General features: G+C 32.4%; 2 protein-coding genes across 4 annotated transcripts; one reads left to right on the plus strand and one right to left on the minus strand.

The window, feature by feature from the left end:
- Window positions 1-1,574: 1,574 nt before the first annotated feature.
- Window positions 1,575-11,999, minus strand: LOC131943750 (cyclin-dependent kinase 13). Its single transcript, XM_059304003.1, has 11 exons — window positions 11,938-11,999; window positions 10,921-11,647; window positions 8,535-9,158; window positions 8,296-8,448; window positions 8,074-8,207; window positions 7,741-7,911; window positions 6,354-6,543; window positions 6,106-6,267; window positions 5,826-6,020; window positions 5,112-5,243; window positions 1,575-4,491 (listed from the first exon to the last, which is right to left on the minus strand). The coding sequence occupies exons 2-11, from the start codon at window positions 11,643-11,645 to the stop codon at window positions 3,468-3,470; spliced, it is 3,510 nt and encodes a 1,169-aa protein (XP_059159986.1). The 5' UTR covers window positions 11,646-11,647; window positions 11,938-11,999; the 3' UTR covers window positions 1,575-3,467.
- A 345-nt stretch (window positions 12,000-12,344) lies between these two features.
- On the plus strand, window positions 12,345-26,219 carry LOC131943811 (inositol polyphosphate 1-phosphatase). Of its 3 annotated transcripts, none has more exons than XM_059304101.1 (6): window positions 12,345-12,394; window positions 22,340-22,550; window positions 22,955-23,072; window positions 23,477-23,620; window positions 24,041-24,215; window positions 24,569-26,219. In XM_059304101.1, exons 2-6 carry the CDS (start codon window positions 22,341-22,343, stop codon window positions 25,080-25,082), a joined length of 1,161 nt encoding a protein of 386 aa, XP_059160084.1. In that variant the 5' UTR covers window positions 12,345-12,394; window position 22,340; the 3' UTR covers window positions 25,083-26,219. The 3 variants fall into 3 exon arrangements, with proteins under 3 accessions (XP_059160084.1, XP_059160083.1, XP_059160082.1); XM_059304100.1 differs by lacking the exon at window positions 12,345-12,394 and adding an exon at window positions 21,025-21,188; XM_059304099.1 differs by lacking the exon at window positions 12,345-12,394 and adding an exon at window positions 21,025-21,183.
- The last annotated feature ends 1,715 nt before the right edge of the window (window positions 26,220-27,934 follow it).

The raw sequence follows: 27,934 nt of genomic DNA on the forward strand, positions 1-27,934 counted from the left end.
CATCAAATTGTGTGAAATGCATCATAATTAAATCTCAATGTATTTTCAATTTTATTACTTTAGTGTGTAAGCCACAATGTACTCCCTCAATTCATACCCAGCTAACACTTTTTCATTGTGGGCTATAAGAGTTGATTTTTGTAAATTATCCAGAAACTGTTTAATTGTAAAAGCTCTTTTAAAGCATAATCTAAGTCAAGGGAAAATTGGTTTACTACATTTACTAGTACTACTGCTACTTCTGAATTTTACAACAATCAGATTTATAGAAGCAGTTTCAATCCTAGATAGCAACCCTGGTCTGTTATAAGGGAGACTACTATTCCAATACTGCATTAATGTACAAAGTGTCAGCTAATTTAAACCATAAAAACCTACAACTGTACTTACTAGTCATGCCAGATTTCAAATACAAAGGATCAATGAACACAAGAAGCTATTATGGGTAGCTTACTTAAGTTTGAGAAAAATTTTATATTGTACTTTACTTGCTAAACACTCAACTAAGTACAACAATGGCCATTCCTTTTTAAGCCCTATTTTAATACAAGCACATCCATTTTGCCAACTACACATTTGTGATTTCATTGCAGGATTAAAATAAGACTGCAAACAATTAAGTTCAAGGGAAAAATGCTAATTCAGGAACATGCTTACCTTACTTCAAAATTTAATATAAGGAAGCCACCCCATTCCCAAATGACATTTTGTACTAGGATAATTCAATGGGTGAAATTTACACCAATATTAAGTAAACTTTTTCTGGGCTGCCAAATCTATACATCAAGGTGTAAGTAACAGTATACAAAGAAAAGTAATACTTTCTGATATTTCATATTTAAAAAATGTATAGATCCAATAGTTGCACCTAAAAGCTCTAGGAAATAAAACCACCCTCAACGTTAGCTTACATCCCTAAACAAAAAACAGCTGGACAAATAAAATCTACCCTCCAAATAAATGATTCAAGAAAATAAATTTTAAAAAATCTGAAGTATGAAAAATGTCAGATGACAAACTGTGGTCCACATCTTGCCTTCATCACCTCAACACAGAAATATCTCTTAATATTTAATATTGTAAAAAGATAGGCAAGGTTTGTAATACTAATCTGCAGATTTATCTAGGCAGCAGTAGATGCTTAAAGCTGTAAATCTGTTATGAAAAACACACTAATGTGAAACGGACCAGTTTGCAACTTTGGTTTTTCATTGTTGGATTTTTCATCACATACTAAGCAAGATTTAATTCAAGTTTAGTACGATTGTTTACAAAAGTATTAACTATAAATGTTTTTGACACACTTCACTTAATAAAATGTGTTGAGGTTTTATTTTTTCAACATGCTAACCTACAAATCAGGCTAATAAAAATATATATTACTGACTAGTGGCAGAAAAATTGTGAAAACCCTTGCTAAACCTGCAAAATTTTCAAGCAAGCTTGTTGTGGAATGCCCATGCTGACTCCCAACTTCATTCAGCAACAAGACAAAATATAATAAACCAAATAATGTGTGCATTGTTTATTTTATTGCACATTATACAACATGATTATAGCAAAATAAAATAGCTATGTCTAAACCCTTACCTTAATGCTCTTTTGAATTGCAGCCTTAAGTTGCCAGGGATTAACTTACCTTTACTGATGTTGACATGTAAAATGTATAAAACTATTACTAGAATAACAATATGCAAAGTGTACAAGTACTAGAAAAATATAGGAATTGGATGTGTTATAAGATAGACAAAATATCCCCTTGACAGCAACTTTTTAAGTATTCCTATCATTCAATTATATAGGAATATTTCAAAATGTGAAGAAAATTTTCAGAACTGTTAAAAAGGTAAAATTCATTGTACAATTAAGGGAGAACAGAGATGGAGCTTCAAGTGTTGAGCAATTGTACTTTGTTGGGTAGTTTTGTGTAAACTGAATCTTCTTTGGGAATTTTTATTTTCACAGATGGGTTTAATTTTTTTTTTTAAATTAAGAATACTGCAAATGAAGTAATCTAGTTAATTTTAACAAAGAGGCGCAATGTAATAAAAATTCCCAAAGACAAAAGATGCCAACAAAACAAACATTACCCACCTGCATAAGCACTGGAATTGAGCAATTACTTAACGATGATACAGCAACACAACCGAATCTGAGATAGTACTGAAAGGGTGATATACTTGTTTGCTCTTGTACTGAGAGGATGAAATACTTGTTATTCTTGTATCACAGAGATGGAGAACTTGGTAATTTTTGATTTGCATTCCTTTTTCTTTAAACTATCTCAAGTGCAGAAATATTTGTGTGAATTTCATATCACACCAATGTCACAAGAAAAGACTTGGCGGCTAAAATAAATTCTATTCACTGAAGAGAAATTTTAACTCCACAAAGAAATCACTAGTGTCCATAAAAGGTAGCTGTTAAAATTTGTCACAAATATTCACAAAATGGAAACTTAAAAAATACAATATTACTAATTAGCATCTTTAAGTATTTCAATTAATAAAAAATTTGTCAAATGTTTAGAAAAATTCTGTAACTCCATAAACCTATTAGTTCTTAATTTTAAAATGAATCTAATTGACCTACTATCACAAAAAACAGCCTAAAAATTTATTCCGAAACCTGCTTGGCAATGCACCCAATCCACCACCATCATATGGACCTATCTTTATTTAAAACAATGAACAAATTTTACAGGAAAATGTTCTTTAATTCAACAAAATACAGCAATAACTTTGGAAACAAAACACAAACACTCCAGGTGGTAAATATCTGTATGCTGCCAAGGTTGAGTTTATTCACTTTGTCCCTATGGCTTCCCAAAGAGTCATACAGAAAATATCACTTCATGCATACAAATACAAGTGATCAAATCTCACTACATCACAGTTGTTCAGACATTTGAAGTATCCTAAATAAAATATTACAGCTTATTTGTAATGAAACTATTTGCTAAAAGAGATGATACTAGCAGTTCTGGAATTAAAAAAAAACACAAAAACTAAATTTAAATTGTACAAATTTTTTAAATCTTTGCAGTGAGTTGTTGCCCAATGAACTTCTTTCAAACTATTTACAAACGTCACATTTCATAACACACAAAATTTGAAGACCAAATATTTTATTTAAAATTCATTGAATTAACTACAATTAATTATCAATGACAAAAAAAAACAAGTTACATGCAAAAGATCTGAATCAGCAAGATAATTATCACCAATAAATCTTGTGGAAGGAAACAAGTCAAACAACATAGGCCTTACACCATTATTGATTGTCAAGCCAACTCTGATTTCCCTAAGATAATTTATCGTACAAACTTGAACAGTTAATATTAGTATTGACAGTTTAAATATTAGTCCTTGTTGAAAGCATTAAATAACTTTATTTCTATTTAACAATATGGCATGTGTGAAGGCACAGTCTGTAATACTTCATATTTAAACTGATACAAAAAAAAACTACCATGCATGCCGTGAATCAAAAGAGCTAGACCCAACATATTCTCGATCAATAGGTTCTTGATTTAAAGTACCAGCTGCATTCCTAGCATTATCTCTGTAAGGGGGATAATATTGTGAATGTCTACCTGTCACTGGTTCTTCCTTATAAGACATTTTTTCATCTATTAAAGTTGAGTTCTCCTGCCCAGAATGACTGTTAAATGGTGCACTGTCTAGAGGTTTAGAATATACAGATGGATCAGATCCAGGAGAAAAGGGTGGTGGTACACTTTCAAATTGTGCCCCTCCTAGCTTTACTCCAATGCCCTGCTGAGAAAGCAATTGGGCGAGTGCTACTTTAACACCAGCATGTTTACCAATACTGTGCTCTGGTCCACTAGAGTAATCTGAAGTTTGTTGACGATTGGAGTCAAAATAATTCACTGAATTGTTTTTACTGCTACCTTGAACAGAATCTGGAAAACCACTTGCTGAAGGATGTGAAGAAATGTTACTGTTGGTTGGTACATTCGATAAAGTACTGCTATTGCTTCCAGACAAAACACTCTGCATTGTTGATAGGGAATTGGGTATCATTGAATGTGGGTCAAATTTATCTAAACCCGAACTTTTTTGAACACTGGATAAGGCATTAATTAACTGTTGCTTTAAGTTGTTTAGCAGCATTGAAGTTTGAGAATTAACTGTAATATTAAGCTTTTTAGCTATCTGAGAAACACTAAGATTTTGCTGGTTCTGCAGTAGTGTAATTAAGTTGGAAAGTTGAATTTGAGCATCTTTACTATCACTAACACCTCCAATGTCATTTTGCTTCAGACTATCTTCTTTCTGATCATTTACTGACAAAGACTTAGTTGCAAATGGCTTTGTTTCGGAGGGTGCAAAAGGTCGACTACTTGGTGGTACCCTTGTAACCGGAAGTGATTTTTGGTTGAAATCTTGCTCTTTTACCTGTAATTCTCTCATTTCTTTTTTACGGTTTTTGCACCATAGTTCATGACAATCTTGATCTTTGGGTAAACTGAAATGTAATTGTGTATTGACATTTACAATAGTAATAGTATTCACAAGTGAACCAGGTAAAATATGCTTACCAAAAGGTAATCCAGACCATCGAAAAATTAGATACATTTTTCCATTATACATTTCACTAACAAAAATTGAAAAATTGATTGAACATGATTGAATAGTTTCAATAATTTAGTTATTCCAAAGCATTGTTTGCTTCCCCCCCCCCCCCCCGATGTTTGCTGCTTATTTATTCTGGTTTATATTATTTAATACATCATTTATTTTTTATAACTTTTAAATAATAAAGTATTGATGTAATTTCAACTTTTAACTGTAGAAATGAAAACATCAAATGTTGATATTGCAATAATAATTTCAGGTTATTAAAAAATACAATAAAAATTATTTTAAAAATTACATAATTAGCATTTAAATATAGTATATGGGTAACAATCACAACTTTGAAATTTTATGTACCAATAGCTTCTCTGGTAAATGGGGGGTGGGGTGGGTGGGTTACTTTGTTATTTTTTTTCAAGCTATTTACTGTTAAGTCAGTAGATCTACATTATATTGTGACAACAAAAATTTTTTAATACTTTATATTCAAAATATAAAAAAAAAGCTTACTCAGGTGGTGGAATGCTATTAGGATCAACATCTCGTAACCAAGGACTATTAAGACCTTGTTCTGCAGTACACCTTCTACTTGGGTCCAATTCTAGCATGTGATCCATAAGGTCGAGTGCCAGTTTAGGAAGGCTGAAATTTATACAACAATGACTTGGCTTCCCTGTAACTCCCCAATTACTACTAAAAACGGGTAAGCCAAAAACAAGTTGAAGAGATAAAAAGAGCCCTGTGTGTATCAAGTGACTGGCTTAGTTGAAATATTTTAATAAAACAATTATTGTAATATGAATGATCTGACCCATCTATGTATCAAGATGAAAAATATAAAAGAAAGATTTAAATAAACATGCAAGAGTGCAAAACATTCTGTATCTTAAAAATGCTATGAGTGAAGTTACCAAAATATTATTGCCCCATCAATTGTAATGAAATTTATTTAAAATATAAATAAATTAAACAAAAAAATTGCCCATGGCCAATTTTTTTAATCATTATAGAACTATTGACATTACCCTAATAAAGCAATCGTGAGCAAACAAATGTAAAGCTGGTTATTTCTACAAATGATAAAACATGGAGACTGCATAACCAAGTGTCTAATTGTAAATATTTCAACTCTGTAATAGAAAGTAGTATAATGTTTCACACATATTAGTAACAACTCATTTCTTTCTCACATACAAGAACATAGAAAATATATAAATTACTCACAATGAAAATTCTTCTCTCAGTCTTCTCCGATGTTGTCTCTTTGGTTTAAAACTGTGAAATAAAGGCAGCTTAATCACTTCTGGCCAGTTGGCAGGACATGGTGAGCCACAAGTACGACTGATCAATTCTAACTGGGCAAATTCTTCTTTTGCTTGAAATATTGGCTTTTTGGTAAATAGTTCACCCAGAATGCACCTAAATAAAAAAGAGAACACTTATAAGAAAATCAGGTAAGCAAGTATGTACTTTCAATTAACTATTAAATTTAAAAATGTTTTACCCTAAGCTCCACATATCAATAGCAGGACCATATCTTTCCTCTCCAAGCAAAAGTTCTGGAGGACGATACCAAAGAGTTATAACTTTATTTGTATAGAGACGGTCTTTGTCATCAGCATGATAATATCTTGCAAGTCCCAGATCACCAAGTTTAATTTGACCACTGAAAGAAAGAAATCAGCAAAAGCATTAAAACATCAACATGTACTGGTTACTCAATAAAAATAATCATTTAATTTCACCTCTTACCGGTTATTTAAAAGAATATTGGAACATTTAATATCTCTGTGCAGGAAATTTTTCTTGTGGCAATATTGCAGTCCCAATAATAACTGTTTCATAAACGATGCTATGTGTTCCTCCCTGAGAGTCACTAAACCAGAGTCCAGCAAGCCCATCAAGTCATGGTCCATGTATTCAAACACCAAATAAAAAGATCCTAAAAAATTTTTAAAGTATTAGAATATTATTAAACATGCATTTAATAAACAAGTTTTCATGAAGCTTAAAATTTCAGGCCTAAATTTCCAATCTGATAATAAATTCTGGAATCTGTAAATTCATAAGTCACATTCTGTGTGCAAATCGGAAATTAGGTTTAAATAATGTTTGAAGTGAATTAATTATGTAAGAGTTTTTAATCACTATCATTTGATTTGATCAATACAAGTTTATGTTAACTTTTTTATAAGCAAAATATGGGTCCTGAGGTAAAGCTTTTTTAACAATCTCAAATACAGTGGTACCTTGAGATGTCAATTGTTCGCATCTCAAATCAATTTTTTCACTGAAATTATATGAAATGCCATTTATCTGTTCCAGCCCCCAAAATGCACCCCCAGTTGATTTCATCCATCTTTTTAGTAAGAAAATGTATTTATAGATTTTTGTAATAGCATAACAAGGGAGAACGTAAAGAAATAAACTGACTTTCATAAAGTGTATTTTCTTTTTGGTGTAGGGTTTAATGCTTAACTCTTTCGGTCACTTCAATTCACCTCCGTTATACTCTTAATGCTACACTTTATCCATAAACGTATTGGAACATTACTAAAATTCATTTGACAGTTGCTACTTGATAATTTATTACTTTCATTTAAATTTTGTGATTGCTTTTCTTTTCACTGGCCTTTGACTTTTTCGCCACACTTCTTGACTTACTTTTACATACAGGCCATTTAAAATGTAACCTGTTGTGAACGGGACGAACCTAGTTCCATGTAACTCAAAATTTGCTCAAACTCAAAAGCAAGAAAAAAAAACTTGTATCCTAAAAAAATGTTTATAGGGACACTCGTATATGTCAAGGTGCACTTGTATTTAAATAAGCTGTCATTTTTATTAATGATGCATACTTATAAGTCAAAAGTTATATTTATTAATGAGTTCATTTTATTAAGCTAATTGAACTATATTCAATCATCAACATATTTTTTTAAAAATAGGATTCCTATACTCAACACCTCAATGTACTGGTTTTAAACTAAATTAAAAGCAGAAAACAACACCAAACTTGCATTGCAACATTAAAATGTGTAAATGAAAAAGAAAACATGAAAAAACAGACAGCTCATCAATACGGGAAATGCATTTCAAATGTCTATTACTCAGTTGAACAATCAATAGGAATACAAACCTTTGTCTTTTCTAAAATCAAGTGCATCTTGTTTGTCTGTGACTATTTCTTTTAAATTAACAATATTGGGGTGCTGCAACTGTCTCAATATTTTTATTTCTCTGACAGCTGTGATGGGAAATCCCTCTTTCTCATTTTCCAACCTGACTTTTTTTAATGCAACCAAAATCCCTGAAACAATGAATAATGGTAAAAAAATATAGATGTTTATATAAAATAAATATGAAGCTGAAAGTTCACAAAATTTTTTATTACAAATAAAACTGACAATTAGAAATATTGATACTTATTTACACCAAAGTAATTATATCAGTTTTAAAAATCAAAAATTACCTAGATTGATATCTCTTGCTTTATACACTTGACCATAGGTGCCTTCTCCAATTATCTGTATGATATCAAATACATCAACACACCTTTCACCCCAATCACCTTGGTGGTCATTGTAACGACGATGATGACACATTCTGTCAAAGAAGGTTTTTAATTGCTTTGATTATAGAATTATAAGAATAAAAATGGTATGCCTAAGTTCTAACATAGGTATAAACATACCTTGGCCGTTTAAGTTTTGGACCCTCTTCTTTTTTAACTGCAGGTTTTCTCAAAGGTTCTTCAGGCTCTACCTCTGGTTCATCAACGATAGGTGGCAGAGGAAGATCACGGATACCACGTGGCCGAGATTCTTTTTCTTCTGCTTTGATTTCACTTAAAGAAAAAACATTTTTTAAATTAAACTAGGATTAATCTTAATTTTTTAAAATTGTTTTAGTGATTTTATAAGAAATCATTACTTGTAAGGACTTTGTTCCAGATCCATATCTTCATCAGGATCAATTTCAGGAAGAGGAAGCTGAGGTAGTGTAGACATTGGATTACTTTTTGGTTTGAGATCGATTTCTAATACGTTTCCTTTAGAAGTCCGATGTTCTGACAAACTCCAGTCAATTGTCTTGGGGGGTCTATTTTCAACATGAACTATATTTCCTCGTGCATGTTCTTGTGTCTTTTCTTGCACACCAACTTGAACCATAGGACTGTGTTTCATGGGTGACTCAATTTTAGACCCAGTATACGCTGAAGCTTTGATACCAACAGGAGTTGGCGACCTACTAATTACTTCTAAATCTGGAGAGTTTGTCTTGCTATCTAATGAACTTGTCTCTTGACCAAACATTCGTTTTTTATTTTCCCTTGCCCTACGATGCTTACTTAATTCAGCAGCCAAACTAGTGGCATACTGGTAAGTCCTGGTATTGCTAAGTTTCGTTCTAGAAGAGAAAGACGAAGTTGCTGTCCTAGAAGGACTGGGTGATGGTCTGTTATGACTACGCCCAGGTGAAAGAGAGGCGAGTTGCTTTTTTGAATACCGCAAAGGACTGCCTGCACCTCTTGATGAAGATACATATTTATGTTTCCTATATTTAAAAAAAAAAGAAAAAATTAAAAGAAATGCAGCTTAACCGTAAAGATGTTTGACTAGAAATTATAACACCATACTTCACACCACAGAGCATTTTAAAGTTTAACTCAATGCCAAATCCAAATAGAATACTATTTATGATTAAGCTTGTTAATTTTCAAAACCTATACCTTGACTTCACAAAACTAAAATAATGAATTCAGTTACTTTGACAAGAAATTAAACTTAATTTTTTTTTAATTATCATTTTAAAAATAAAAACTTTTTGTAAAAGTTTATGGAACAGCAATTTATTATCTAAAAAAAAAAACAACCATGTAAAGAATTTTAACACTTAACATAAAACAAAATACAAACTCTAAAAATGTCTAGGCTTCAAATTTGAATAATTGTACTCATCTTTAAAATACCCAGACTAAAAAGATACTTCTGTGATTATCACATAACAGGCATGTAGGTCTTTTTTATTTGCTTTTATTACTACTTTATAGCTACACTGACAGAAAAACAAAACTATAGGTACTATATAATATGCACAAACTTATTTTTAAAAACTACCAGACTGAGGCTAAATTTTGTATTTTCACTGAATCTTATGTACAGAGACCAACTATTTTTTAATTTTATGAATAAAATTCCTTCTCAGATCTTAAATTATTTTTTATGATCAAATTAGGATAATGAAACTTAGCTGTTGGCAAGACTATTGAGATGGTTAAAGTTATTAAGATCGATAAAAAAAGTTTTAACATGCATAACCTCTAGCTATGAAATTATCATGTACTGACCTTTTCATTGATAAGGTACAAGAATGCTATTGATTGTAATTTGTAAATCACATAAATCTATAATCTTAATCTAGTTTTGATTATGAAATAAGCAGTGCGACAAGGCAGCAAAACAAGCTTTTAATTTAAGATTTTGTACCAATCAGTGGGTTTTTTTAACTCAAACTAGCAACCATTTAACATAGCCTTTTCTTTCCAATTAAGCTTGTCAATCAAATAAGTCTAGAGCAACTTTCACCATTCTTAACTCTAAGGATTAAAAAAACAAACATGGACATAAGTAACTGACTAATTGATGAGAACTAAATAATCTACTAGCTTTAGTTTGTCCAATTACACTTCAAAATTTTGCTTAAACTCAGAAGTTAAACTGTTGCCTATTAATAGAGTGTGTGTGTGTGTGACTGATCTAGGTCTATAACCTAAAAAATCAAGTCTTTTCCTACTACATATGCTGTTATGGTTAAAGCAAGAGTTCAGATATAAACTATAAACTGAAAATTATACATCAATCAAAATATGGCTGCAACATGAAGTCTAACTTCTTTGTTTGCTAGTACATGATATGCAGAAATTGTTCTGACAATTTATATTTTGAAAAAAAGATCGCACCAGTCCTGAAAGCGTTCATTTAAGTAAGTGCCATAATAAATAGGCCTATATTTTTAAAATCAGTAGTTTACACATTACACATGTTTACCGTCCTTAACTGATTAACAAACAAAAAACCTCTATGCGATACTCAACGTTAAAAAATGTTTAGGTATGGAAACAGTTTTTAACTGAAGTACAGAGATGTACTTTAGATCTCGTCTAAAAGAGTGAACACTAGATCTAGAATCTAGATCGATATTCTGTTGCTATTTGAGAGTAATTGGTTTCGCTATAAAATTAAAATAAATTTTAAAAAGCAGCCTAGAATGGCGAATATCTTATTAACAATAATAGGCTAATGATGAATTTGCTTACCGATTACTTGGACTTCGTGATGCTTTCCTTTCTCTTTTGTCATATTTGTATGGGCTTGGACTACGGTGTCTTTTCTCTGCAGTTTCTTTGTAGTCAGTGCTATAAGCTTTGGGCAAATCAGCATATGCTTTGGGAAAATCTCTAGCTTCTGTGGTTGGGTGAAGTCTAGCATTATATTTGTTATCCCTGTGAGAACCGTTATCAAAATCCGGAGAGACGTGTCGTGATCTTTTAAGTTTCTTACTACTTTTCGAACGAGATTGCTGTGGTCGCGATCGTGGACTATCAATCTGTTCACGAGGTGATTTGCTTCGACTTCGTCCATCCCGGTATAATCGCAGAGCAGTCGCTGGTGATTCGGCTCTTTTTCCCGAACCATGGCTTAGTCTTGAATGTGAATTATGACTTCCCGAACGACCTGCAGATGTCTGTCCAACAGCATTTTGTTTTGACGACGATGCAGTTGTTGACGGTGGGCTCGATGATACAATATCTGAATCAGAACTGATGTCGTCGTAATCAACTAATGACTTTTGGGGTTGAGTTCTCTCTTCGCGATCCTTAGATCTTTTTCTGTGACTTTTCTTTTTCTTCGGTCGCTTTTTAGAGCTGCCGTAACTGCTGTGAGGTTGTGCCTGTGTGGCTTGTCCTTGGGGAACAAGATGGGAATATGATCGAGCATCATATTCATCGTCATACAAATGCTTCCTTCTGCTCTTTGGCATATCTATAGAATAAAAAAGATTAAGTGTTTATTAGCTTCGTTCTGCTATAAGAAATCCTGCGTATTAACTTCCAATGTAGGCCTAACCCTTCCCTTAATTTCTTCCCTTTCATTTCTTTGCCTACTTCTACTGTCAAATTGCTATTTGTATCAAGTTTATCTTTAGATTTAGTACAAAATAGACAAGAGACATTGTAATTTGATCTTTTTAGTATATTTTTATATTAGCTTGTGAAGCCGATGGACGAAAATTAGGTGGATTTTATCTGAATTTAGAAACCATTTATCCCAACCTAAAGTGTATACGCCTAGCCTTCGTCACCGATAAACGACCGATGCATTGTGGGTATTGAATGTTGGCCAGGTACACTACAAAATAACAAGCAGCTTTCGGCCTAATAATTTCTATCGTTAGAAATGTTAGCCTAGTGATCTTCATTCTTAGCCTATGTTAGGCTAGGTCTAACATTTGCAATAAAATAGTAAAATAACTAATTATTTATTTGGTTGTGAGCCTATATAACGTTTTGCATATGAAATGCTAGTCTTGTAGACATTCACCAGCCTATGCAAAATCTCATAGTTTTTATGACTAGTCGTAGTTCGACTTTAGGATGTGGGGTGTGGAAGGAGGTTGAGTGAAGTGTAATGATAACTATCCGCCCAGAGGTACTGTAGCTTAGAGAGGGCAAGTGGGGCGGCCGCAGCGAGCGCCGACCCTTGGGGCGCCAAAAGTAGCTTGAAAAAATGGTAGGTTACATTTGAGCAGTAATAATGTATTACATACAGTCCAACCGTTAGACTGCGATACACTACCTTTAACCAGCGTTTATTTTATGCATCTCAACGTATGCTAAATGAATACGGTTAGGGGCAAGTAATCGGTAAATTGTGGGAAGCGCTTTTTCGACATCGTAATTCATCTGATTAATCTGATTAGTAACACTACAAAAGAAACCCATTGTGCAAATATAAAATGTGTTCGCAAAATTAAAAAATGTTATGAATTCACTATAAAATATTTTAAAATGTCGTTAAATGTTGTTTCTCTCAAGTTATATGTTGCAGATTAAAGACGTTTGCTTAATAGTTGTAGATATTTCCTGGATCCATTAGAGAAATGAATACCAGTCTGCTTCCGATAGTGCTAAGCCAAAAGTGTCAAGTTTGTTCTCCTGTATCGAGTCAGTAGTAGGTTCCTAAATCCACCCTGCTATGTTGTGTACCTGACTCACGTTACCGAAACTACAAGCATAGTGAAAAAGAACTCTAATTAATTTATCTGTCATGTTTCTTGGACACGAACTGGAAATTTTAAAAACTTGTTTTCTTTAATAAAACTATTGGTCGCTCGTGAATTCTCTTTAATTTTAGCGATCAATGCTTTTCTTTGATAAAAGAAAGGAAGTTTGAATTAGTGCTAATTATTATAACGTTTTTTAAAAAGGTTTTTATTAATGACTAATTTAGCTTTCATTTTTAATAAAAAAATTATTATTATTGCATCTCACATTATATGTGTGTGTGTGTGTGTGTTGATGTGTAATTTAAATTATAAAGATGCAATTACATCGACGCTTTCAATTTGCTTTGATAATAATATTTTTTTGGGTGGGGGGGGGGGGGGGGCATACACAACAGTTGATCTACCTTCAGTTACGTGAAATCCTTTTTCTACCATTCAGCCAGACATGACGGACATGTAATTGAAGCTCATCTTTTTATTTTCATGCAGAGCGTCATTAGCACCAAGTTTCGCTCTATTCGTTTGAGCTATATCTGTATAGGCCAATATATATGGCTCAAAAAATATTATACAATTATGTGATTTCTGTTTTGTCTCAAAAGATGGGCGCCTAAATTGATTCTCATTACTACTGACCGTCGTAGTTTATTTTAATTTTATTTTTTTAGTAATAAATGTCCAATAAATATCGTATTTAATACGCCACTGCCCTGAAAGTAATTATTCAACTTGAGTGAGGAACTGGGCTGAATACTTTGCGGTTAGCAATCAGCATGTCCCATACCTTTCTCGAAGGGTCCGGTCATAAACCCACTGGACATACACCCCGGAAATAAAGCCCCTGACATAAACCCCTGGATAAAAATCCCTTATGACCTAAGCTCCCTGGACAATAACCCCCGATTGAGGTTTATATAAGGAAATACTAACGTTAACGAGAACTAAACTTAGCCATATAAAGGTTTATAGTTTATATATAATTTGGTATTTAATTTAATTATTTTTTATTTTAATTAATAACAGAAAAAAGTTTTTACTGAAAAGAATACCATTTTGCCGCCAAAGAGTGACCATACTTATATTTGATCTAAAGCGGATTATCACGCTAAGTATGCTGCCAGTGAGGTAGATTATGAATACAACGGAGACAGAAGCCATGAGTATGTAAACAGCTTTAATTGTTAACCGGCAAGGACGGAAGTACAATGCACAAGGGACATCACTCAAGATAACAATATTATAAATATAACTAATACAGAAGAGTGAGTTCCCTTGACCTCACAATTATTTCAATCTATTACATCCCTTTACCCTTAGAACACAATAACACATCTCTCAATAGAACAATTGATAGTATCCTAAAATCACCAATTATATTGTAACATGAACACTATGGTAGATTACATCCTTACAAACAATGCACAATATGCTACAACATAATCAAAATACAAACAATAATGTCAAAGTCCTTTTGACCTTTAGAATCATAGGTCTAACTTATTTGGGACTTTGATTGTCCTGTTTGACCTTCTCAGTGGCTTCTGATTTGGTGACTCAAGATTCTGACCATCTGGATTCTCTATCTCAGGAGGTCTAGTATTTAAATCATTAACTCCAGAATTTACATTTTCTGACTCCAGACAACTTGGTTCACTCATATCAACAGAACTTGGTTGTAGAACAAACTGAGTTGGTGTGAACTGATCAGATTTGGTGGGATTGACAGATTCACACTTATTATCTGCACAAGTTATTTTCAACTGGTCTGCATGTCTACGGACAATAAGTCCATCATTTGTTTTTACTTTATAAGACACAGGTCCTGTACATTGAACAATTTGACCTGGTATCCATTTTTCCTTTCTCCCATAATTTCTCAGATACACATTATCATTAACACCAAATTCTCTTTCAATGGGTGTTCTGTCATGATTTACTTTTTGAATTGGCATCTGAAAGTATTAAATGGCAAAAATCTTTTTCTTTCTTTTGATGTTACCCTTTTAGTTTCTGAAAGTGCTAATGATGTTAGCAAAGTTGTTTGATGATCACATTCCTTCTTACTAATGTATTTAAAATTGCCATATCACCATAATCATTTATTAAGTTACAAGTACTTTGTTTAGGCAACTCTGACTGATAATGGACTGCATCTTCTCCATCTTTTATATTATCTTCACAAAGGGTTTTAATTTCTTATTTTATATGGCCTTAAGTCATCATTCACAGACTCTTCAGGCCAACCATTCATACAGTGCTCATATACTTTTATTAAGCACTCATCTTTTTGTGTTTCTCTTTTAATATCATTCACATTTATATTGGAGTTATCCGTGATAGTGAAGAGAACAAATACATCTTCTGGTACATAGCTCAGGCTTTGGTTTTTTAAAGGTAATCTGCTAAGACTATCTGCACTATTCTCAGATCCAGGTTTGTATTTCAATTCATAATTGTATGCAGTTAGTGTGATAGCCCATCTTTGAATTCTTGGTGGGGCATGCTCAGGTAGGGTTTTGTTTTCTCCAAATAAACCTAGCAATGGTTTATGATCTGAAAAGATGGTGAACTTCCTACCAAACAGAAACTTATGAAATTTCTTAACACCAAAAATGATGCCTAAGCCTTCCCTATCTAACTGAGAATAATTTTTCTCAGCCTGGTTCAAAGATCTACTGGCAAAAGCAATGGGTCTGTCACCCTTCTCATCCATGTGGGACAAGACTGCTCCTACACCATCTGGTGAAGCATCACATGTTAATATAAGTCTTTTCCCTGGGTCATAGTGAGTTAGTAAGGTGTCAGCAGACAAAGCCTCTTTTGCTGTATTAAAAGCAGCTTCTTGTTGTTTACCCCAGTGCCAAGTTGCATTTTTCTGTAGCAGCTTGTACAGTGGTGATAGTTTACCAGACAGATTTCCTATGAACTTTGCATAATAATTTATTAAGCCCAAAAAAGCTCTTAGTTGTTGGGTATTTTCAGGTTTGGGTGCTTCTTTAATGGCTTTTGTTTTCTCAGGTTGAGGTCTGATACCTTGCTTGCTTAATATATAACCAAGAAAACTAATTTCTGTCAACATGAATTGACATTTATCTTTGTTTATCTTTAAACCTTTTTCACCAACAATTTTTAATACTTTATCAAGTGTTTTAAGATGTTCAGTGTCATTCTTACCAGTTATGTACACATTGTCAAAGTAAACACAAACATTTGGAATGTCCTTAAAAATACTGTCCATGACAGCTTGGAAAATTCCAGGGCTAGATGATATACCAAAACATAGTCTTTCATATTGGTAGAGTCCTTTATGTGTGTTTATTATCGTATAGACTTTTGAATCTGGATGCAGTTCTAGTTGAGTGTAAGCATGACTAAAGTCTAATTCAGTGAATTTGTCTCCTCCTGCCAAATTCAAAGAAATTTCCTCAATGTTAGGTATAGGGTACCTATTTAGCTCTATTTGCTTATTCAGTGTAGTTTTATAATCTCCACAAATTCTTATAGAACCATCCTTCTTTAACACTGGCACAATGGGCGTTGCCCAATCGGAATAGTCTACCTTCTTTATGATGCCATTAGATTCCAATCTACTTAGCTCATTTTCAATTTTATTCCTCATTGCATAAGGTGGAACTCTAGCTTTGCAGTATCTTGGATTTGTGTCTTTAATGCTTAACTTCACTGTTCTATCATTTAGTAATCCAGAGTTACCAAAAACACTTCTATTTTCAGATATTACTTTATCTAGTGAAGTAAGACTAGATTCTTTTACATTCTTCAATGAACAAATACTCTCCCAATTTAACTTAAGATCACTTAACCAGTTCCTACCTAGTAATGGCGGTCCATTTCCTTCAACCACAAGAAGAGGAAGTTTAACACTTTGACCATTATAACTTACATGAACCATACACTCTCCTATTACCGGAACATTGTCACCAGTGTATGTTGTTAGACACTTGTGACATGGCTGTAGAGACACTGATCCTCCTGTGACAGCGTCAAAATCTTTCTTTGTTATGACTGTTAGAGATGCTCCAGTGTCAAGTTGGAAGCTGATGCTCTTACCGTTGATATAAACTGGTACATTGATGGGAGCATGACTTATTGATTTCACAGAGAACGGGTTGAAATCCGGCTGCGAATCAGTTTGAGCATTTTCACAGGTAGAGTGGTTCATTTGTTGGGTTAGGTAGTCTTGGTGAGAGTTAACATAGTGCTGCTTTTGGTTGCGGTACTGTCTTGACTGGCTAGATTTAGCAACAGACGAAGACTTTGCAAAGCAGGCCTTGGCAATGTGACCTTGCTTACTGCACTTATAACAAGTTGCAGACTTGAACTTGCACCGATGAGATGCATGGGGACCTTTGCATCGATGACATTTTTGATAATTATTACTAGATTTAGATCTAGGATTTGAACGAGCAGGCTGTTTAGCATAAGTTGGAATGCTCTGATGGGGTTGATGTTTACTGACTAACCTGCTGTTTACTGCATGGATCCCTGAAGGCGTTAGAGATTTCGCCGCATCTGATGACTGCTGGATTGAAGTTGCAAGTTGTATTGCTTTTTCTAATGTTAGATCTGACTCGAGCAGCAACTTTCTTTGAATATCAGGGCTGTTTACACCTGTCACAAACTTTTCACATAATCTGTCAGACAGCGTGTCTCCAAATTCACAAAATCTACTTAAATGACGTAAAGCAGCAACATATTCTGATATTGACTCGTTTGGTTGACGAGTCCTACTGTCAAATCTAGCTCGACATAGAAACTTTGATGGGGTAGGCGCATGGTGGTCTGTTAGCAATTTGCTCAGCTCGTTAAAGCTCTTGGTATCTGGACTAGCTGGTGCGCATAAGTCCTTTAGTAGCCTAAATTGTTGAGGCCCTATGACTGTTAACAAAACAGCTCTCTTTTTGGCTTCTATCGTCACGTCGTTAGCTTCTAGGTAAAAGCTTAACCTCTCTAGGTAATCTTGAATGATTTCATCATTCGCATCAAATTCTTTTATTTGGCCATACAGCGCCATAATTCTAGAAATAATTAGCTAATAAGCTCTAGCAAACCTCTTTTTTGCGTAAGTAGGTGCTCTTTCTAGTAGATGTTTATCCTCGTCGCCAGTTGAGGTAGATTATGAATACAACGGAGACAGAAGCCATGAGTATGTAAACAGCTTTAATTGTTAACCGGCAAGGACGGAAGTACAATGCACAAGGGACATCACTCAAGATAACAATATTATAAATATAACTAATACAGAAGAGTGAGTTCCCTTGACCTCACAATTATTTCAATCTATTACAGCCAGCATTGGCTTTTGTGCCAAAATAAATAATAGTAATGATCAGTGTTTCTTCCAGACTTTTTTCTCCGGGGGGGCACTTGAAATCTTCGGGGGGGGGGGGGGGGTAAACTTTCTTCGGGGGGGGGGGGCGGACACTGTTAAAAGTATATATTTTCTATATAAATTATATAAATTTCATTTTGTTCGGGGGGCGGTAAAAATTTTTCGGGGGGGGGGGGGGGGGGGGCGAAGACTGGAAGAAACTCTGGTAATGATTTTGACCAGTTATCTAAAACTTTTATCCTAGAAACGTCGCCAATTGCAGATTTTTTGGATGACTACTGTCACAATGTGATGACCGGAGACAAAAAATTTTCCCTACTTTGTATGTGGCGATATGCCAAAAAAATGGCATAGAATTTTCCAGCTCAATATGGGATGTTACCCACAGGCGTAGCGACCCTTCCCGGCGCCCGGGGACAAACTTTCGATTTTCACCCCCCCCCCCCCCGCCTTAAACTTTCGAATTGCACCCCCTCAAACTTTCGATTTGCACCCCCCCCCTTCAAACTTTTGATTTGCACCCCCCTCAAACTTTTGATTTCCAAACTTTCAATTACTTTTCCAACCCGTTTTGGCGCCCCTAAGGTCGGCGCCCGGGGACATATGTCCCCCCCCTGCCCCCCCCCCCCCATCGCTACGCCTCTGATGTTACCATCCCCATTTGTGGAAATTCGTTGACTTTATACTAAAGGAGCAAGGCTCCAACATGTGCATTACGCAAAGGCTACTGTTTAGCAAAACGCATACAAAATATATTGTTAGCCAATTTCGAATTGCAACTGCTGTTGAAGGTTTTAATAAGTATACCATAATAGAGAATAGAGCATAGCTCATAATCTCTTTTTATAAAATGTTAATTAATTAAAAACTTTCAATTCATAATAAAATGCTGATTTTATGCCTATGTTTTTCTCGCTTTTAATTATAACTTTTAGTTATCATCTTCATTAGTATTTCCTTATATAAACCTCAATCGGGTTTTTTTGTCCAGGGTTTATGTCCGGGAGCCCAACTCGCAATGGTGAAGGAACATTTTTTCTATTATTAGGTAATTTTAAGGTTGGATCGCCTTAATAATTGTTGTTTCTTTTCAAATTTTGAAAATAATATATAAACAAAAACGTGTCATAGATGTAAAGAAAAAAAGTTCTTATATAAAATAATGCCAACGACTCGGGCCATAAAAATAAATGATATATAACCAAGCTTAGATGATTTTGTGAAAAAAATTAATTTAGTTACTCCCCTAGATATGACCACTATAAAGTCCTACACTCTTGCGTAAAAGTTTTTTGTCGAGAATATTTTGTAAAAATCGTGTAACTCATGTTGCAAAACCCCCCACGAATATATATATATATATATATATATATATATATATATATATATATATATATATAAATGGGGCACAAAAATATTTTTTTTGCGGGGTGGCCCTTTTTTTCTAGTTCTGCCACTGTAGGGAGCTGCCACTGAAAATATTTGCTTTAAAACACTATCAGTAGGTCGTTAAGGACGATACCCATCCCCCCACCCTCCTTTCCCCACCCCCTACCCCACCCCCGTGACTCCTCTTACAGTTACCTCCCCTAAGTTTAAAATAGTTTCAAACTAAATTATCTGCTCCTAATAGCCGTCACTAATAGCCGTCACTAAACCCGGCTCTACGATTGTAAACATTTAGCGTGAACCACAGCTCACCAGACCATGTTGGGGTGGGGGTGGTAGCAGTGGCGTCGCTATGTAGGGTGTCACCCGGTGCGGCACTTCGTGGTGTCACCCCCCCTCCCCCCAAACAATATATAACTATATATATATAACTATATATATATAACTATATATATATAACTATATATATATAACTATATATATATATATATATATATATATATATATATATATATATATATATATATATATATATATATATATATATATATATATATATATATATATATATATATATATACACCTACATGGGCCTATAATTTAAATATATGACACATACGCGTATACATGTATGTGTAAAAGCTTTAATCACTGCAGACGTAATAGTAACAACGTTTATCTGTTAATAATACAGTTGGGTGTAGCATTGTTTTCTTTAAAGTTAGCACGTTTACGTCATGTGTCACCCCTCACCCTTATAATAATTGACGATCTGTACTTAAAAGACTATTTAAGTTTAATTAATCATTAATGGAACTGGCAAAAAATTATTTTTCTTCTGTACATTTTGCAATTTTTTGCCATTATTATGGTGTCACCCGGTGCGGTCCGCACCCCCCCCCCCCCCCGCCCCGCCCTCGCTACGCCTCTGGGTGGTAGGGAATAGTAGGGATATGCTTAGAGAGGAAGAGAGGGGACTGCAAGGCGCGCTTACAGCTTGATGTTTTCTAGGGTATCCAAGAAGAGAATTATATATATAGATATGCTTAATTTTCAATATTACTTATTTTTAGTCATACCAGCATACATATCTAAATCTAGCTTTAATAAGGTTACAGGGCTGGTTACACCCTGAAAATCATGCAGAAAGCGAAAGACAATTTTATTAAATGAATCTGTACAAGAGTATGCCTATTTTGAGGGTAAATATTACTAAATAATAAAATTTGTAAGCAAATGATTGTTAAAAACTTTTATAGTACACTTTTTCATTCGTGATTTTTTTTTTTTTTGTGATTTATTTAATACAATAACAGCCTTTTTTTTCTTAAAATGTTTTAATGTGTGAATTATTTAGACTAGATCTAGTCTAGATCTAGATCTAGACTCTAGATCTAGAATTTAGATCTGGATCTCTGATCTAGCACTGTAGTTGCCAGGAAGTTTTGCCTTATCAGCTGTTCTACATCGGGGATAACTCTGAACTTATTTAGTATTATTTAGCATATTTTAGACATATATTATTTATATCGAGGTCACCCAGGATTGTTCAAAGTAAAGTACTAAGTCGGCCTAGCTGTATTTTTTAAATCTTTTATTTTGTATAGGCTACATTTTTAGATCTAGACCTAGATCTAGATTCTAGATTTAAATCAATCAATCTCAATGTAATAAAATTAAAATCATATTAAATTCATGGTTAATTTTAATAATTTTAAATAATTTTAATTTTTAATAAATTATTAAAAATTATGCCATGGGGAATTTATTTAGAATTTGCGGCAGTCTCTAGATTTAACTTTAAGTCTAGATCTAGATCTAGAATCTAGATCTAGATCTAAATTTCTAGATCTAGGCATCTAGGCCTAATAAATTGTTAACATAATTAATAGTAATATAATATTAATACTAATAGTAATACAGTTAATACTAATAGTAATACTAATGTAATAATAGCCTAGGCTAGTGGCCTAGGGCCTAATTATTTTAAATTTTAATATCACCAAAAAATTCTAAAATGTTTTAAAAGTGTAGGGTAGGCCTATTATAAAAAGTTTAAAATAATAAAAGTAATGTAGTACTTACTGTAACTATACTTATACTAACTATAGCCAGACTACTATAAATATGATAGACTTCTTAAATTAGGAGCATTCTCTTGCGCCCTGGCAGGGGTTGATTTGGTGCCTAGGGCTCCCTAGTGAGCATTACGACACCTACATTAGTTTTAAAGAGCACCCTACAATAGGGACTAGGTAGCCCATGACATTCGATGACTAAACAGGACCAATCAACTTGCGGCAGTGTAACTGGAAGCCCCAGCGAGCACCCAGTGATGCCCTTGACACCTGGGCAGTCAATGTTTTTCATACAGCACGCCTCGGGGTGTCTGGGCAGTAGTGTATACAAACCATGCAATAACAACAATGATTAAAAAAAATACAGTACCTTCTTTGTTTACATTTAAACAACTCCGTTTTAGAAAACAAGGTCACATTTGTAAAAATACATGATTTGTAATATGTTATGTTTCTTTTGATGTTTTACACTCCTAAAAATTACAATTAGTACACATGTAGAACCCCTTGAGTAATGAGATGTGTGTTTGTTTTGTGTAAAACCCATTGAATAACGAGATGGGGTGATGGATATGCTAGTACTTTCTATAAAACATTCAACTCATTATGTAATTTTTCTGTTTGTTTTCCAGAATGCAAGTTTCTGAGATTTTAAACTTACTTTTGAAAGTGGCTTCCAAAGCTGCACAGATTGCCATCATTATAAGGAAAGAGAAACCTCTTGTCGAGCTGCTAATTCAAGAGAAGACTGGCATTGAAAAAAATTGTAGATTTTTTCATGATTTTAAAACATTAGCAGATGTTTTAATTCAAGAAACTGTTCGCCATTATATCAGTGAAAAGGTTCATTATATTTTTGTTGAATTTGTTGCTCACTAAATTTCCTTAATCTCTATATGTAGCATTTATAATTTACAATATTATATATTCAGCCAACATCTTATAAATATAACACTTTTTCCACATCATTTTCCACACAAACTGCTTAATTCATTTATTTACAAGATTCCTTTTTAAACATCTGAAAAGTTTTGCTTTACCATAAAATGCACATAACGAGTTTAACATGGTTAAGTTTTTAGGTATAATTAAATTTTAATTATGGTTAGGGTTGAGACTTCATGTTAGGTGAAGTTGCAGTAAACATCAGGCATTATGACAGGTCATTGCTAAATAAACAATTTTAAAAGGTTGATGTATTTAAACTCATGTTAATTCTTGCTTAGTCAACTTTTGAACACTTTCAGGTACCCAATATTGGTGCACATATATATGGTGAAGAAAGTAACCAATTTACAAATGTGGTTGGAGATTCAGTGATTGTGAAAGTATGTGATACATGTGAGGAGACACAAGGATTACTTAGTAAGGTCCAGTCTATGCATTATTTTTCTAAAGACATAATAAATCATTTTGATACCTTTGAGATTTAAAAGCATAAAACATGAACGATAATCTGTCTTTTGTATTAAAAACTGTCGGCAAGCATTTTTTACAGTTGTTTTACAGAAACATATTTACTTTAAAATGACATGTCTGATTTTATAACAACAGACCAATTTAAAAAAAAAAAAAATCAATATATAATTTCATCAGACTGTTATTAATGTTAAATGATTAATAAGTATTATAACTAAACTATGGACATCTATGAAGTGCACTGTTTAAAACCTTGCTTAAAGACAATACATGTGCATTAATCACTGCATTATTTATTTCCTGAAACTGTAGGCTCTATGTTGAATAAATGATAAAATTGATATTTTCAGGTAAAGTTTTGAATGGAAACATTGAAGCAGCTGAACTTCTAGCAAAGGCTGTTCACAAAAATGTGAATAATATTTCACTAGTTGATGTGGCTTGTGATGTTGATGTAGATACCAGTGACTGTGGGATTTGGATTGACCCAATTGGTGAACAAATATTTACATTAATTTTTAATCACTTGTTTTACAAAATAGATATATTCATTCTCAGAATTGAATTGCCCTGAATCTCAAACAAATTATTTCTTATCTTAAATTTAAAATTAGAGGCTTTAAAAATAATATGGAATTTGCTGTATCTTTAAATTCTAGTATAATTACGTATGTTGGTTTTATTTTGCACAATTTTGCAACACAGTCTTGAAATTTGTATTATTTATAAAAAATCTATATTAATTTTTAATAGATTTGTAAGGGAAATAGCTATTAACTTTAAGGATGAGTGTTAACTATATGAAGAACAACTGAACTAAATTTAGCTACTTTTCAAAGGTAAATAATTTTAATATATTTTAATTTTTAGAAAAATTATATAACCCATGTATTTTGTTTTTATATTTGTTTAAGATTCAACTGGTCAATACATAAAAGGAAGCACTGGTGTTAAAGATGAGTATGGAATGGTGGTTGATGGTTTACAGTGTGTAGCAATCTTAATCGGAATGTTTCAAAAATCCACTGGAAAGCCCATTATTGGTGTTTCTGTTCAACCTTTTGCAGAATACTGTAAAGAAACAAATGAGTATGATAAATATTGTTAAAGCTTGATTTTCTGCCTTAGGATTTTTTTGAAATTTTAATATATATATATATACAACATTGCACATTTTATAATGTTTTACTTGTCACCTGGTACTAGTAAGACATTTAAAAGACACAAAAGTGTATACTATTTTATTCACCGAGTTTGGTGAAAGGGAATAACAGACAGTTTCTATACACTATAGGCTTTTCATGTCTAGCTTTTTTTTAAATTGAAAGCTAATCATCTGCTAATGTATTTATGTGTCTAAATATAAATGTAATACAATATTTCTATTAACATTTAAAAGCATAAAACTTGTGATTTTATTATTTAAAAAAATTATTTTTCAGTTGGTCCTCACAGACCGTTTGGGGAATATGTTACAAAGATATTAAACTGACATCACTCCAACCAGTACAAGATATTCCCAGTGAAGAAGCCAGAATAGTGCTAAGTAACAGTGAATCTGAGCATGTCCTTGATGCACTTTCATCAAAGTTCCGACTTCTGTATGCTTCTGGAGCTGGATACAAAATTTTAGCCACTGTTCTAGGTTTGGCAAATGCTTATGTTCTTTCTCATCGCTCTGTCTACAGGTGGGATTGCTGTGCTGGTCATGCCATACTTTTAGCCCTGGGTGGGGGGATTATTAGTTATAAACATGCGTTGGAGGCAGCTAATAAGTCTGAGTCAGCTTTGACTGAGGAAGATCTAATAAAACTTCAGGTTAACTATGTAAGTTTAGGAGGTGCAATCAGTAATAGAAGGGCATCTATATCTGATGGTACAGAAAGCCTACCAGGAATTATTGCTTACCGCTGCAATAGCGATGCCCTGAAAATTCTAGATGTGCTTAAGACTTGATTATTAAATTCTTACCACGATTAATGGAAAACTACATTTATCTTATTCAAATTTTCTCCACATTAAAATAAAAAATGCATTTAAATTTCTAAAAATGTAACGATAAATTACACTGGCAATTTCTATATTTTATAATTTTCCACTAAGGCATTTTGTAAAACTATTAGCTGTTTTATTAAAGGTTTCTAACCAGTTTAACAGTTATCTATCTGTGCAATATTTGCTAGCTTTTTTTTAAACGTGGATAAAACTTTATTTAGTTTTTAAATTTCATTTACTATTTTAAAACAGTTTTTGTGACAATTGTACATCTTTAGAAAGATCAATTAAAGATTTATTTTAAACATTTTTAAAATTAAAAATGTATTTTGCTTTAAAAAAAGTTGAGTCTCCAAAAACAAATTTTAACCCCTCCAAAAATATAATAACAGTATTTGATGTACATTATATTCAGCGGATGATGAACATATTATTTAATGTTATTAATATTGTTTTTTATTAACTCATTTTAGAAAAACTCTATTATTAAAAGTTCTAAAGTTTCAGATAAACAAACTTTCTAGGAAAAAAAGCATTTGAATTTCCACAAGTTTTTTTTTAGGCAAATAGTACTCTTTTTAAAATGAATTTACTTGATTATGCAACACATGATACATTTCTATATAAACCATTACCCTGTTACATAAAGTCTTTAAAATGTCACCACATGTATGGAAGCTTTACTAACTTTGGTATTGTATCACTGTAATTTTTGTAAAAAAAAATGTTGGCACTAAAGGAACAAAGATTGTACTAACACATATTACATATTTATATTTTTTTAAAAACAACAGCAATTTATTAGTAAAATGACCCTCAGAAATTCTCTACTAACTTTATATATAGCATATTTAAAATTAAAAATAACTCTTACCTGATAATCTGTCTTGGAACTTTTACAACGATGTAAAGTTATTTATCCATGAATCTAAGTTACTTATTTATTAAAACAAATATTGACTCAGCATGTTAGCCCTCTGAGATTTATTGGACTATATATAACTTATTTACAGTTTGTTTAAATATTAGATTTAAAGTATTATGTTGTTTTTATATATTATATATTATTATATATAGTGTAAAATGTATACTAAAATGTATACTTTATATATATATATATATATATATATATATATATATATATATATATATATATATATATATATATATATATATATATATATATATAATGTGTGTATGCCTGATTCTGTATTAAGTTGTAGAGCAATTTAATAATTTTTAAGGATCAACAACAGAAAATATGATGTGAGAATGCATTTTTTGCATTGGCCTGATAATTAGATTTGTGATAGTGTTATTTCTGTATATATGTGCTTTAAAGCTTATTCATATGATGCTGGCATCAAAAAAGTTAATTTAAAAAATATTTTTAAAATGTTTAAAAAATGTGTCAGTTAACTTAAAAATATAATTGCATTTATTTCTGTATTCTTTACACGTATTTTTATATATTAGATATTTGTTACGTTTTAAAGAGAAAAAAAATTATACGTAATACATAAAGAAGAAAAAATAATACATATAACCATATTATTAAGTAGAAATGGACTATATTATACGAAAAGTTATAATAATAAAACATTTTAAAAGTTTAAAATAAACAATCATTTAAATTTACTGAAGATAAGGAAATATATTTACACTATCTTCTTTGTAACATTTAGCAATTGTAAAATTGTAATAGTAAGTTGATGTTTATCAAGTTTTAAAAGCCATTATTACCATTAATTCTTTACAATCCATTTATACTAACATACTCCTTCCTATCCCAAACTAGTTTGCCACAAGTAAAGCCATTTCACATAGTATCTGCAATTTATTAATTAATGTACTGCTTGGCTATTAAACTTGTGAACACCGACTTCTTATTAGCACCTAGTAATTTCACCTTTTGTTTATTTATAATATCGTATAACCATTAAATTTAAGTTCAATGATTGACATTGGTAAACATGGGTCATAATCAATTTTAAAAGTTTGACCACAAACTATTATAAGTAAAATCTGAAACTTACCAACCTTGTTGTGTTATTTTGCCATTTGAAGTTTGCAGTTGTATACTGTTTAAATGCTTTATTTATCCAATAGAGTTTTAACCATTCTGATATATTACCTTTTAATAGAATATAAGATTTTACTGTCTCAAAACATTTTGAGTTTTGACATATAATATTAATAGTTGTATTCAATATTAAACTTCAAATATATGCTCAATGTGTATAGTATTTTATTAGACAATGACTATCAATGTCACACTTTTTTTATTTTGAGATGAACAGCTCAGGAAAAGTTAAGCTCATTTCTAAAAAATGTAAGTAGGTGGTTGCCAAGGCAGCAGCATCATTAGGGTAGGGAGGTGATTTAGTAGTGCAAGTAAGAACTTGTCCAGCTACTGATTGTGAATACAGCTATAAAAAGATTGTAATTAAAAAAAAATTAAAAGCATTTACATTAGATTTTAGTTACCTAAAGCATTGCAGTATATTTTAATGTATTAAAGTTAAAAAAAAAAAAGTACTAAACTCTAAGCCAAGGTAAATAATGCAGCTAGACTATTTGGTTTTGGTTTGGATTGACATTAAGTTTAGATGGGTGCTTAATGTCAGAAATTGGGTTTGATTAGACAATGTATGTTTTATGTTGCTGAATTTGCTGTAAAGGTTATGGTTAGCATTAGGTTTAAGCTATGATTTTTTTGTTTTCTGTTTTACATAAGTTGAAGGTTTGTGCTCATTGGTTGGCTAATATTTGATGTTATGGTTTTTCATTTATGTATTAGTGTTAGTTTATAC

This window comes from Physella acuta, unplaced genomic scaffold (assembly GCF_028476545.2).
Source record: "Physella acuta isolate Inbredline_101_S28 unplaced genomic scaffold, ASM2847654v3 ptg000466l, whole genome shotgun sequence".
In the NCBI taxonomy this organism is placed as follows: Eukaryota; Metazoa; Mollusca; class Gastropoda; family Physidae; genus Physella; species Physella acuta.

What these genes read in the sequence shown, in the direction of transcription:
- LOC131943811 (XM_059304101.1), top strand. Translation starts at nt 22,341, where the DNA reads ATGCAAGTTTCTGAGATTTTAAACTTACTTTTGAAAGTGGCTTCCAAA. An exon ending in GGAGACACAAGGATTACTTA is followed by an intron (nt 23,073 to 23,476) that starts GTAAGGTCCAGT and finishes TGATATTTTCAG; the next exon opens with GTAAAGTTTTGAATGGAAAC. An exon ending in GATTTGGATTGACCCAATTG is followed by an intron (nt 23,621 to 24,040) that starts GTGAACAAATAT and finishes TATTTGTTTAAG; the next exon opens with ATTCAACTGGTCAATACATA.
- LOC131943750 (XM_059304003.1), bottom strand. Translation starts at nt 11,645, where the DNA reads ATGCCAAAGAGCAGAAGGAAGCATTTGTATGACGATGAATATGATGCT. An exon ending in TCACGAAGTCCAAGTAATCG is followed by an intron (nt 9,159 to 10,920) that starts GTAAGCAAATTC and finishes TTTTAAATATAG; the next exon opens with GAAACATAAATATGTATCTT. An exon ending in CTGAGAGAAGAATTTTCATT is followed by an intron (nt 5,244 to 5,825) that starts GTGAGTAATTTA and finishes TATAAATTTCAG; the next exon opens with CCTTCCTAAACTGGCACTCG.